The sequence below is a fragment of the Petromyzon marinus genome, chromosome 42, assembly GCF_048934315.1.
Source record: "Petromyzon marinus isolate PM22_M1 ecotype Great Lakes invasive population chromosome 42, UKy_Petmar_22M1.pri1.0, whole genome shotgun sequence".
Taxonomy (NCBI): Eukaryota; Metazoa; Chordata; class Hyperoartia; order Petromyzontiformes; family Petromyzontidae; genus Petromyzon; species Petromyzon marinus.
The window spans coordinates 13,361,677-13,373,922 of record NC_133708.1 but is presented as its reverse complement, the minus strand read 5'-3'; the positions used below and the strand labels follow the sequence as shown (position 1 = coordinate 13,373,922).

At 44.8% G+C, this 12,246-nt stretch overlaps 1 protein-coding gene across 4 annotated transcripts in view; it reads right to left on the bottom strand.

Annotated features, from left to right (window-relative positions):
• The window catches only part of LOC116951169 (inositol 1,4,5-trisphosphate-gated calcium channel ITPR1-like), a 135,410-nt gene that overhangs the window by 71,040 nt on the left and 52,124 nt on the right, over positions 1 to 12,246 (bottom strand). For all 4 annotated transcript variants that reach the window (XR_012946579.1, XR_012946580.1, XR_012946581.1 and 1 more), the window contains exons 22-25: positions 12,105 to 12,234; positions 11,182 to 11,233; positions 9,824 to 9,989; positions 9,409 to 9,594 (exon numbers count right to left, since the gene is read on the bottom strand). Coding sequence is in view for 1 of the 4 variants with exons in the window: in XM_076073551.1 (XP_075929666.1) it covers positions 9,409 to 9,594; positions 9,824 to 9,989; positions 11,182 to 11,233; positions 12,105 to 12,234 (534 nt within the window). In the remaining 3 variants the exon portion in view is untranslated. The remainder of the gene's footprint in view (positions 1 to 9,408; positions 9,595 to 9,823; positions 9,990 to 11,181; positions 11,234 to 12,104; positions 12,235 to 12,246) is intronic.

Genomic DNA, 12,246 nt, shown 5'->3' with positions numbered 1-12,246 from the left:
GTGTGTAATGTGTGTTGTTGTGTATGTGTGTTTGTTATGTGGTGTTGTGTAATGTGGTGTGTTATGTGTGTGTTTAGTATGTGTTGTGTGTGTGTGCTGTGTGTGGTGTGTTTGTTGTGTAATGTGTGTGGTGTGTAATGTGTGTTGTGTAGATGAATGTGTGTTGTTTGTGTAATGTGTGTTGTGTAATGTGTGTGTAATGTGTGTTGTGTGTGTAATGTGTGTTGTTTGTGTAATGTGTGTTGTGTAATGTGTGTTGTTTATGTAATGTGTGTTGTGTGTGTAATGTGTGTTGTTTATGTAATGTGTGTTGTGTAATGTGTTATGTGTAATGTGTGTTTTGTAGTGTGTGTTGTTAATGTAGCTGCTCAGTCAGAGGAGGAGTTGGAGACGCTGCTGCTGAGACTGGAGCGTGCAACTAAGAGGTGGGGCCTTACCATCAGCCCCACCAAAACTAAGCACCTGCCTGGGTATTTTGTACCATCGGACACTCCACCCCCAAAACTCCCAATCGGTGATGGGGCAGTTGTGGAGAGAGTGGAGAGTTTCCCATACCCGGGCAGTGTGCTTATGACTGGCTCCAGTTTAACAGCAGAGGTCTCACTCCGAATCAGTCGAGCGGCAATATTTTTTCATCGGTTGCGTAACGCTGTGTGGAAGCTACCTGGTCTGTCGCTCCGCACTAAGCTTCAGGTCTTCTCGGCCACGGTCATTCCCTCCCTTCTCTACGCTTGCGAAACGTGGACCCCCCTAATGGAACATCTTCGCCGGTTAGAAACATTTAGGCTGGCCTGCCTACGATCCATCCTGGGTTTAACCAGACTGGATTGTGTGAGGAGCTCACAAATCCTTGAAAGATCTGGGCATGGTCCCATCGGGGAGCTCCTCCGGCAGGCAAGGCTGCGATGGCTGGGTCATGTAGCCCGCATGCCCAGCCACCGCATGCCGAAACAGTTTTTGTTTGGCCGGATTGAGGGGGCTAAGCGGGCACGGCACGGGCTAGAGAAGAGATGGAGTGATGTGGTACAGGAGGACGTGGAGCTGAGTGGACTTGCCGATGACTGGTACCAGCGGTGTCAAGATCGGCCTCTGTGGAGGAGGCTCGTGAAGGATGCTACTGGGCAGTTGGAGGCAGTCGCCCTCCAACAACAACGGAGGGCGGAGGAGCGACGCTCACAACAACGAGCGGAGCGCCGGGTGGCTAAAGCACAGCAGGTTGGCACAGTAGGGGGCACAGGTGGTGCATCAGCCAGTCATCTCAGTCAGTCGACCCGTGGCACCTGGGTCTGCCCAGTGACCTCCTGCCAGCGGGCATTCGACACTTCACGTGGCCTCACGGTGCACATAGCCTGGCACAAGCGTCGTGGTGACGTCACCGCCACTTAGTGGCGATTGGCGGTTGTTGTTGTGTTGTTGTTGTTGTTAATGTAATGTGTGTTGTTTGTGTAATGTGTGTTGTTTGTGTAATGTGTGTTGTGTAATGTGTGTGTAATGTGTGTTGTGTAATGTGTGTTGTGTAATGTGTGTTGTGTAGTGTGTGTTGTTAATGTAATGTGTGTTGTTAATGTAATGTGTGTTGTTAATGTAATGTGTGTTGTTTGTGTAATGTGTGTTGTGTAATGTGTGTTGTGTAGTGTGTGTTGTTAATGTAATGTGTGTTGTTAATGTAATGTGTGTTGTTTGTGTAATGTGTGTTGTGTAATGTGTGTTGTGTAGTGTGTGTTGTTAATGTAATGTGTGTTGTTTATGTAATGTGTGTTGTTTGTGTAATGTGTGTTGTTTGTGTAATGTGTGTTGTGTAATGTGTGTTGTGTAATGTGTGTTGTGTAATGTGTGCTGTGTAATGTGTGTTGTTTATGTAATGTGTGTTGTGTAATGTGTGTTGTGTAATGTGTGTTGTGTAATGTGTGTTGTTTAATGTGTGTTGTGTAATGTGTGTTGTGTAATGTGTGTTGTGTAAAGTGTGTTGTGCAATGTATGTTGTGTAATGTGTGTTGTGTAATGTGTGTTGTGTGTGTAGTGTGTGTTGTTTATGTAGTGTGTGTTTATGTAATGTGTGTTGTGAGTGTAATGTGTGTTGTTTGTGTAATGTGTTGTGTAATGTGTGTTGTGTAATCTGTGTTGTGTGTGTAATGTGTGTTGTTTATGTAGTGTGTGTTTATGTAATGTGTGTTGTGTGTGTAATGTGTGTTGTTTGTGTAATGTGTGTTGTTTGTGTAATGTGTGTTGTTTATGTAATGTGTGTTGTGTGTGTAATGTGTGTTGTTTGTGTAATGTGTGTTGTGTAATGTGTGTTGTGTGTGTAATGTGTGTTGTTTGTGTAATGTGTGTTGTGTAATGTGTGTTGTTTATGTGATGTGTTGTGTGTGTAATGTGTGTTGTTTGTGTAATGTGTGTTGTGTAATGTGTGTGTAATGTGTGTTGTGTGTGTAATGTGTGTTGTTTGTGTAATGTGTGTTGTGTAATGTGTGTGTAATGTGTGTTGTGTGTGTAATGTGTGTTGTTTGTGTAATGTGTGTTGTGTAATGTGTGTTGTTTATGTAATGTGTGTTGTGTGTGTAATGTGTGTTGTTTATGTAATGTGTGTTGTGTAATGTGTTATGTGTAATGTGTGTTTTGTAGTGTGTGTTGTTAATGTAGCTGCTCAGTCAGAGGAGGAGTTGGAGACGCTGCTGCTGAGACTGGAGCGTGCCACTAAGAGGTGGGGCCTTACCATCAGCCCCACCAAAACTAAGCACCTGCCTGGGTATTTTGTACCATCGGACACTCCACCCCCAAAACTCCCAATCGGTGATGGGGCAGTTGTGGAGAGAGTGGAGAGTTTCCCATACCCGGGCAGTGTGCTTATGACTGGCTCCAGTTTAACAGCAGAGGTCTCACTCCGAATCAGTCGAGCGGCAATATTTTTTCATCGGTTGCATAACGCTGTGTGGAAGCTACCTGGTCTGTCGCTCCGCACTAAGCTTCAGGTCTTCTCGGCCACGGTCATTCCCTCCCTTCTCTACGCTTGCGAAACGTGGACCCCCCTAATGGAACATCTTCGCCGGTTAGAAACATTTAGGCTGGCCTGCCTACGATCCATCCTGGGTTTAACCAGACTGGATTGTGTGAGGAGCTCACAAATCCTTGAAAGATCTGGGCAGGGTCCCATCGGTGAGCTCCTCCGGCAGGCAAGGCTGCGATGGCTGGGTCATGTAGCCCGCATGCCCAGCCACCGCATGCCGAAACAGTTTTTGTTTGGCCGGATTGAGGGGGCTAAGCGGGCACGGCACGGGCTAGAGAAGAGATGGAGTGATGTGGTACAGGAGGACGTGGAGCTGAGTGGACTTGCCGATGACTGGTACCAGCGGTGTCAAGATCGGCCTCTGTGGAGGAGGCTCGTGAAGGATGCTACTGGGCAGTTGGAGGCAGTCGCCCTCCAACAACAACGGAGGGCGGAGGAGCGACGCTCACAACAACGAGCGGAGCGCCGGGTGGCTAAAGCACAGCAGGTTGGCACAGTAGGGGGCACAGGTGGTGCATCAGCCAGTCATCTCAGTCAGTCGACCCGTGGCACCTGGGTCTGCCCAGTGACCTCCTGCCAGCGGGCATTCGACACTTCACGTGGCCTCACGGTGCACATAGCCTGGCACAAGCGTCGTGGTGACGTCACCGCCACTTAGTGGCGATTGGCGGTTGTTGTTGTGTTGTTGTTGTTGTTAATGTAATGTGTGTTGTTTGTGTAATGTGTGTTGTTTGTGTAATGTGTGTTGTGTAATGTGTGTGTAATGTGTGTTGTGTAATGTGTGTTGTGTAATGTGTGTTGTGTAGTGTGTGTTGTTAATGTAATGTGTGTTGTTAATGTAATGTGTGTTGTTAATGTAATGTGTGTTGTTTGTGTAATGTGTGTTGTGTAATGTGTGCTGTGTAGTGTGTGTTGTTAATGTAATGTGTGTTGTTAATGTAATGTGTGTTGTTTGTGTAATGTGTGTTGTGTAATGTGTGTTGTGTAGTGTGTGTTGTTAATGTAATGTGTGTTGTTTATGTAATGTGTGTTGTTTGTGTAATGTGTGTTGTTTGTGTAATGTGTGTTGTGTATGTAATGTGTGTTGTTTGTGTAATGTGTGTTGTTTGTGTAATGTGTGTTGTGTAATGTGTGTTGTGTAATGTGTGTTGTGTAATGTGTGCTGTGTAATGTGTGTTGTTTATGTAATGTGTGTTGTGTAATGTGTGTTGTGTAATGTGTGTTGTGTAATGTGTGTTGTTTAATGTGTGTTGTGTAATGTGTGTTGTGTAAAGTGTGTTGTGTAATGTATGTTGTGTAATGTGTGTTGTGTAATGTGTGTTGTGTGTGTAGTGTGTGTTGTTTATGTAGTGTGTGTTTATGTAATGTGTGTTGTGAGTGTAATGTGTGTTGTTTGTGTAATGTGTTGTGTAATGTGTGTTGTGTAATCTGTGTTGTGTGTGTAATGTGTGTTGTTTATGTAGTGTGTGTTTATGTAATGTGTGTTGTGTGTGTAATGTGTGTTGTTTGTGTAATGTGTGTTGTTTGTGTAATGTGTGTTGTTTATGTAATGTGTGTTGTGTGTGTAATGTGTGTTGTTTGTGTAATGTGTGTTGTGTAATGTGTGTTGTGTGTGTAATGTGTGTTGTTTGTGTAATGTGTGTTGTGTAATGTGTGTTGTTTATGTGATGTGTTGTGTGTGTAATGTGTGTTGTTTGTGTAATGTGTGTTGTGTAATGTGTGTTGTGTAGTGTGTGTTGTTTATGTAGTGTGTGTTTATGTAATGTGTGTTGTGTGTGTGATGTGTGTTGTTTGTGTAATGTGTTATGTAATGTGTGTTGTGTAATGTGTGTTGTGTGTGCAATGTGTGTTGTTTATGTAGTGTGTGTTTATGTAATGTGTGTTGTGTGTGTAATGTGTGCTGTTTGTGTAATGTGTGTTGTTTGTGTAATGTGTGTTGTTTATGTAATGTGTGTGTAATGTGTGTTGTTTGTGTAATGTGTGTTGTGTAATGTGTGTGTAATGTGTGTTGTGTGTGTAATGTGTGTTGTTTGTGTAATGTGTGTTGTGTAATGTGTGTTGTTTATGTAATGTGTGTTGTGTGTGTAATGTGTGTTGTTTATGTAATGTGTGTTGTGTAATGTGTTATGTGTAATGTGTGTTTTGTAGTGTGTGTTGTTAATGTAGCTGCTCAGTCAGAGGAGGAGTTGGAGACGCTGCTGCTGAGACTGGAGCGTGCCACTAAGAGGTGGGGCCTTACCATCAGCCCCACCAAAACTAAGCACCTGCCTGGGTATTTTGTACCATCGGACACTCCACCCCCAAAACTCCCAATCGGTGATGGGGCAGTTGTGGAGAGAGTGGAGAGTTTCCCATACCCGGGCAGTGTGCTTATGACTGGCTCCAGTTTAACAGCAGAGGTCTCACTCCGAATCAGTCGAGCGGCAATATCTTTTCATCGGTTGCGTAACGCTGTGTGGAAGCTACCTGGTCTGTCGCTCCGCACTAAGCTTCAGGTCTTCTCGGCCACGGTCATTCCCTCCCTTCTCTACGCTTGCGAAACGTGGATCCCCCTAATGGAACATCTTCGCCGGTTAGAAACATTTAGGCTGGCCTGCCTACGATCCATCCTGGGTTTAACCAGACTGGATTGTGTGAGGAGCTCACAAATCCTTGAAAGATCTGGGCAGGGTCCCATCGGTGAGCTCCTCCGGCAGGCAAGGCTGCGATGGCTGGGTCATGTAGCCCGCATGCCCAGCCACCGCATGCCGAAACAGCTTTTGTTTTGCCGGATTGAGGGGGCTAAGCGGTCGCGGCACGGGCTAGAGAAGAGATGGAGTGATGTGGTACAGGAGGACGTGGAGCTGAGTGGACTTGCCGATGACTGGTACCAGCGGTGTCAAGATCGGCCTCTGTGGAGGAGGCTCGTGAAGGATGCTACTGGGCAGTTGGAGGCAGTCGCCCTCCAACAACAACGGAGGGCGGAGGAGCGACGCTCACAACAACGAGCGGAGCGCCGGGTGGCTAAAGCACAGCAGGTTGGCACAGTAGGGGGCACAGGTGGTGCATCAGCCAGTCATCTCAGTCAGTCGACCCATGGCACCTGGGTCTGCCCAGTGACCTCCTGCCAGCGGGCGTTCGACACTTCACGTGGCCTCACGGTGCACATAGCCTGGCACAAGCGTCGTGGTGACGTCACCGCCACTTAGTGGCGAATGGCGGTTGTTGTTGTGTTGTTGTTGTTAATGTAATGTGTGTTGTTTGTGTAATGTGTGTTGTTTGTGTAATGTGTGTTGTGCAATGTGTGTTGTGTAATGTGTGTTGTGTAATGTGTGTTGTGTAATGTGTGTTGTGTAGTGTGTGTTGTTAATGTAATGTGTGTTGTTAATGTAATGTGTGTTGTTAATGTAATGTGTGTTGTTTGTGTAATGTGTGTTGTGTAATGTGTGTTGTGTAGTGTGTGTTGTTAATGTAATGTGTGTTGTTAATGTAATGTGTGTTGTTTGTGTAATGTGTGTTGTGTAATGTGTGTTGTGTAGTGTGTGTTGTGTAATGTGTGTTGTTTGTGTAATGTGTGTTGTGTAATGTGTGTTGTGTAATGTGTGTTGCATAGTGTGTGTTGTTAATGTAATGTGTGTTGTTTGTGTAATGTGTGTTGTGTAATGTGTGTTGTGTAGTGTGTGTTGTTAATGTAATGTGTGTTGTTTATTTAATGTGTGTTGTTTGTGTAATGTGTGTTGTTTGTGTAATGTGTGTTGTGTAATTTGTGTTGTGTAATGTGTGCTGTGTAATGTGTGTTGTTTATGTAATGTGTGTTGTGTAATGTGTGTTGTGTAATGTGTGTTGTGTAATGTGTGTTGTGTAATGTGTGTTGTGTAATGTGTGTTGTGTAATGTGTGTTGTGTAATGTGTGTTGTGTAATGTGTGTTGTGTAATGTGTGTTGTTAATGTGTGTTGTGTGTGTAATGTGTGTTGTTTGTGTAATGTGTGTTGTGTAATGTATGTTGTGTAATGTGTGTTGTTTGTGTAATGTGTGTTGTGTAAAGTGTGTTGTGTAATGTGTGTTTTTGTGTAATGTGTGTTGTGTAATGTGTGTTGTGTAATGTGTGTTGTGTAATGTGTGTTGTGTAATGTGTGTTGTTTGTGTAATGTGTGTTGTGTAATGTGTGTTGTGTAATGTGTGTTGTGTAGTGTGTGTTGTTAATGTAATGTGTGTTGTTTGTGTAATGTGTGTTGTGTAATGTGTGTTGTGTAGTGTGTGTTGTTAATGTAATGTGTGTTGTTAATGTAATGTGTGTTGTTTGTGTAATGTGTGTTGTGTAATGTGTGTTGTGTAGTGTGTGTTGTGTAATGTGTGTTGTTTGTGTAATGTGTGTTGTGTAATGTATGTTGTGTAATGTGTGTTGCATAGTGTGTGTTGTTAATGTAATGTGTGTTGTTTGTGTAATGTGTGTTGTGTAATGTGTGTTGTGTAGTGTGTGTTGTTAATGTAATGTGTGTTGTTTATTTAATGTGTGTTGTTTGTGTAATGTGTGTTGTTTGTGTAATGTGTGTTGTGTAATTTGTGTTGTGTAATGTGTGCTGTGTAATGTGTGTTGTTTATGTAATGTGTGTTGTGTAATGTGTGTTGTGTAATGTGTGTTGTGTAATGTGTGTTGTGTAATGTGTGTTGTGTAATGTGTGTTGTGTAATGTGTGTTGTGTAATGTGTGTTGTTTATGTAATGTGTGTTGTGTAATGTGTGTTGTTAATGTGTGTTGTGTGTGTAATGTGTGTTGTTTGTGTAATGTGTGTTGTGTAATGTATGTTGTGTAATGTGTGTTGTTTGTGTAATGTGTGTTGTGTAAAGTGTGTTGTGTAATGTGTGTTTTTGTGTAATGTGTGTTGTGTAATGTGTGTTGTGTAATGTGTGTTGTGTAATGTGTGTTGTGTAATGTGTGTTGTTTGTGTAATGTGTGTTGTTTGTGTAATGTGTGTTGTGCAATGTGTGTTGTGTAATGTGTGTTGTGTAATGTGTGTTGTGTAATGTGTGTTGTGTAGTGTGTGTTGTTAATGTAATGTGTGTTGTTAATGTAATGTGTGTTGTTTGTGTAATGTGTGTTGTGTAATGTGTGTTGTGTAGTGTGTGTTGTGTAATGTGTGTTGTTTGTGTAATGTGTGTTGTGTAATGTGTGTTGTGTAATGTGTGTTGCATAGTGTGTGTTGTTAATGTAATGTGTGTTGTTTGTGTAATGTGTGTTGTGTAATGTGTGTTGTGTAGTGTGTGTTGTTAATGTAATGTGTGTTGTTTATTTAATGTGTGTTGTTTGTGTAATGTGTGTTGTTTGTGTAATGTGTGTTGTGTAATTTGTGTTGTGTAATGTGTGCTGTGTAATGTGTGCTGTGTAATGTGTGTTGTGTAATGTGTGTTGTGTAATGTGTGTTGTGTAATGTGTGTTGTGTAATGTGTGTTTTTTGTGTAATGTGTGTTGTGTAATGTGTGTTGTGTAATGTGTGTTGTGTAATGTGTGTTGTTTAATGTGTGTTGTTAATGTGTGTTGTTAATGTGTGTTGTTTGTGTAATGTGTGTTGTGTAATGTGTGTTGTGTAATGTGTGTTGTGTAATGTGTGTTGTTTGTGTAATGTGTGTTGTGTAAAGTGTGTTGTGTAATGTGTGTTGTGTAATGTGTGTTGTGTAATGTGTGTTGTGTAATGTGTGTTGTGTAATGTGTGTTGTGTAATGTGTGTTGTTTGTGTAATGTGTGTTGTGTAATGTGTGTTGTGTAATGTGTGTTGTTTATGTAATGTGTGTTGTGTGCGTTTGTCGTCGCATTATTCGTTCTGAGAGCTGGGACCGAGCCAAATTAAGTGGAAAAACCGATTGGTGACCAGACTGTCACCACCAACTCTCTGCGCTTGAGAACCAAGTGTAATTACAACTCAGTTGATGCGAGTCTATGGGTCTCTATGCGAGTCTAGGAATCTCTATGCGAGTCTATGGGTCTCTATGTGAATCTATGGATCTCTATGCGAGTCTAGGAATCTCTATGCTAGTCTATGGGTATCTATGTGAGTCTATGGGTCTCTATGCGAGTCCAGGAATCCCTATGCGAGTCTATGGGTCTCTATGTGAATCTATGGATCTCTATGCGAGTCTATGGGTCTCTATGCCAGTGTGGGTTTTTCTATGCGAGTCTGTTGGTTTCTATGCGAGTCTGTGGGTTTCAATGCGGGTATATATCGGTATCTATGTGGGTCAATGGGTCTGTATGTGAGTCTACGGTGACGGGGCAGAAACCATCAATCAACTCGCTGCACTCCGGGCTGAATCACCGGCGGCCGACGCCTGCGGTTCGAACCCCGACTCTCGGCGTCTCCGCCAACCCCGGCACGAGCGCCCCCCTCCGCCCCCACCGCCCCGCCCCCCCCCCCCCTCAAAATGCCGACCTTCTTGATGGTGTCCTTGGAGTCCTCTTTGTGGTCCTCGCTGCTGCGCATCTCCGACAGCTTGGCGTGCTGGCGGCCCTTGTAAACCCACAGCTCCGACTTCTCCACCATGAGACGCAGCTGGTCCAGGTCGGTCTTGATCTGCTTGTAGCTCTCCACTTCCTGCGTCGTCACCAGCAGCTGCACCTGCGCGCGCGCGCGAGCGGGGGCCGCCGGTGACATTCACTCCGCCGGCACGCACACAGAGTCCACACCTCGAAGACGCGGAGCGAGATGTCGACACCGATCCAGCGATTGGATATTGCGCATCGAAGATCCCCCCTGTAGCCTTGACCAGACTGTCGGGGCAAGCGCAGTTAAGCGAGCACCTGTGAACGCCGTCACGGCGCGGGCGCGCGGACGCGCGTGCACGTACCTGCTTGAAGGCCTCGAGAACTTCGTGGCGCTGGCTGAAGTGTTTGAAGAGGAGTTGCAGGGCTCCAGACACCAGCGGGGGGTAGTCGTGCATAGTGAGGTGGAGCAGCGCACGCAGGAACAGCTTCCCCCCGTGGCCGTCCAGGTCGAGCAGAGCGTTCTCATCGCTGCTCTCACCGGCGAGCGCGGCGAGCCAGCGATGGGAGCCAGCCATGGAGCCAGCGATCGAGCGCACGCACAGACAGAGATCGCCCGCTTCGTGTTCATACGCAGTTGGGGGGGATGCTGCCGTGGTATAATAACAATGGTTAATATTTCATACATTTGGTATTTGCGCCATTCTTGCAGAGCAAGGCTGTCGCGAAGGCGCTGTGCGTTCACAGAAATAGTCTGTGCGGTAGTTTTACGGTTCTGGGGCGGTGTTGCCGTTTTTGTACAATCCCAGTTGAGTTATCCGCGGTGTAATTTTTCAAATTTGAAAACATTTGGATCGTGACGCTGGCACACAACAGCCTCCTCCTTTAGAATGACGTCAGGGGATGTTTCACGTTCACTGCGTAGTATTTATAGTTAATACACCGGCAGTAATGACCAGGGCGGCCTGCTGGATCTGAACCGTGAATCCCTACAGCGAGCGGAACTACCGTTGGGCCGCAGCACTGCCCCCCAATGCAGACAGCGTAATGGTTGAGCATCTACATCATTAGACCTCCTTTGCCAGTACCAAAATGTAATAATAGGGTTTTTCCCCTTTTTCTGGCAACAAAACTGAAACCTTTTTACAAGGATTCATGTCTGCATTAACCACAATACCTGCAGTCAAAATGCAAACAAAAAACATACTATGATAATATATGCATTGTCCTTGAAACTGATTGGTCCACACCAAGGGATGGCTTTCTTGGTGTGGACCAATCAGTTTCAAATACAAGGGACGGCTTTCTTGGTGTGGACCAATCAGTTTCAAGGACAATGCATAAATTATCATAGTATGTTTTTTGTTTGCATTTTGCCTGCAGGTATTGTGGTTAATGCAGACATGAATCCTTGTAAAAAGGTTTCAGTTTTGTTGCCAAAAAAAAGGGGAAAAACCATATTATTAGCGTAATGGTTATTACACGGCACCAAACACAATTCACGCTGTCAGATTATTGTAATGAGATGAAGAAACATTCGACGGCCGGGAAAACATCACAGCATGCCAAGGAACCTGCCTGCCAGGAGTTCACACCCAGACTCACCTCACGAAGTTCAAAGGTCACGGACGGTCAGGTCCTGAGTTTGGCACATAATAGTTAATTACCGATTTATTTGTACGGCGACTCATCAGTTCATTCATTGACGAGCGGCGAGCTTTACCTTCCGTGAAATATTGCTTCTGCCTGTTCTCCAATCCTCTTGAGGTCAAGACCTAAAAATGGTGAAAATGAAAACCATGTCAAGTTTCTAGTCCAGGGTTCCCGTTGTTGTCGAGCCAGGGGTGGAGGAGTCTCATTCGGGACCTGGGTCGCCAAAATGACAAAAGCCAAAGAGATGAAAAAGCAAGCACAGCACAGCAAGGGCAACGAACAGAAATCGGGCAAAAGCAACTGCATTAGAGAAAGAAAAAATAATCGAAAACAGTGCAGAAACACGAATCGATATTCCATAAATTAGTTTCCAGGAACAAATATTTGCGTGGACAAATAACCTTTTAACAAAAATTTGCAGTCAAATTAACTTGCAGAAACAGCAACGTATATTTAGGACTATTATTGGCACTCATTTTGTAAACAGACGAGGATACACACATATTCAAAACAACTTACAGCAAAGAACAGTACAAAATGGAACCTTTTTTGCCAGTATCAACGTATGAAAAAATAAGAATAGGCTTTACAATTTCTGGCAATGAAACAGGAGTTAAGATGTTCAAACACCAAATAGAAACATTTTGCAAGGAATCAAGTACTGCATTAACCACACATAGTACTTGTGGTGAACATGCAAACACACACGCTCTAATAATATACGCATTGTCTTTGAAACTGATTGGCCTACACCAGAGACAGCCTTCTTTAGGGCCTCGTCTCAACAGTGTCAGACCAGAGAACGCCAACAGGCGAACAGCACAAAGACAATGCCACTACTGTCTTGCTACAGTACGCCACTTTGTTTATCCCGGAAAAGCCTCACCGGAGTCCTCGCAATTCTTGGCACCGTTTAGGCCGTTCAAAAGCCGTACGAGAGACGCACACCGCACCGCGGCGGCGTCGCGAGAGGCCGCGGTGCGAGCGCCATACCGGAGGGCTCGCGGAAGGTCAGCTCGGTCATGCTCTCCTCCACCACGGGGCTGCTGTTCTCCTCGAACTGGTGCTTGAAGATGGAGAGAAGGCACGAGATGCGGTAGTCCAGGCGGACGTTGAGGATGAACTGCAATCATCG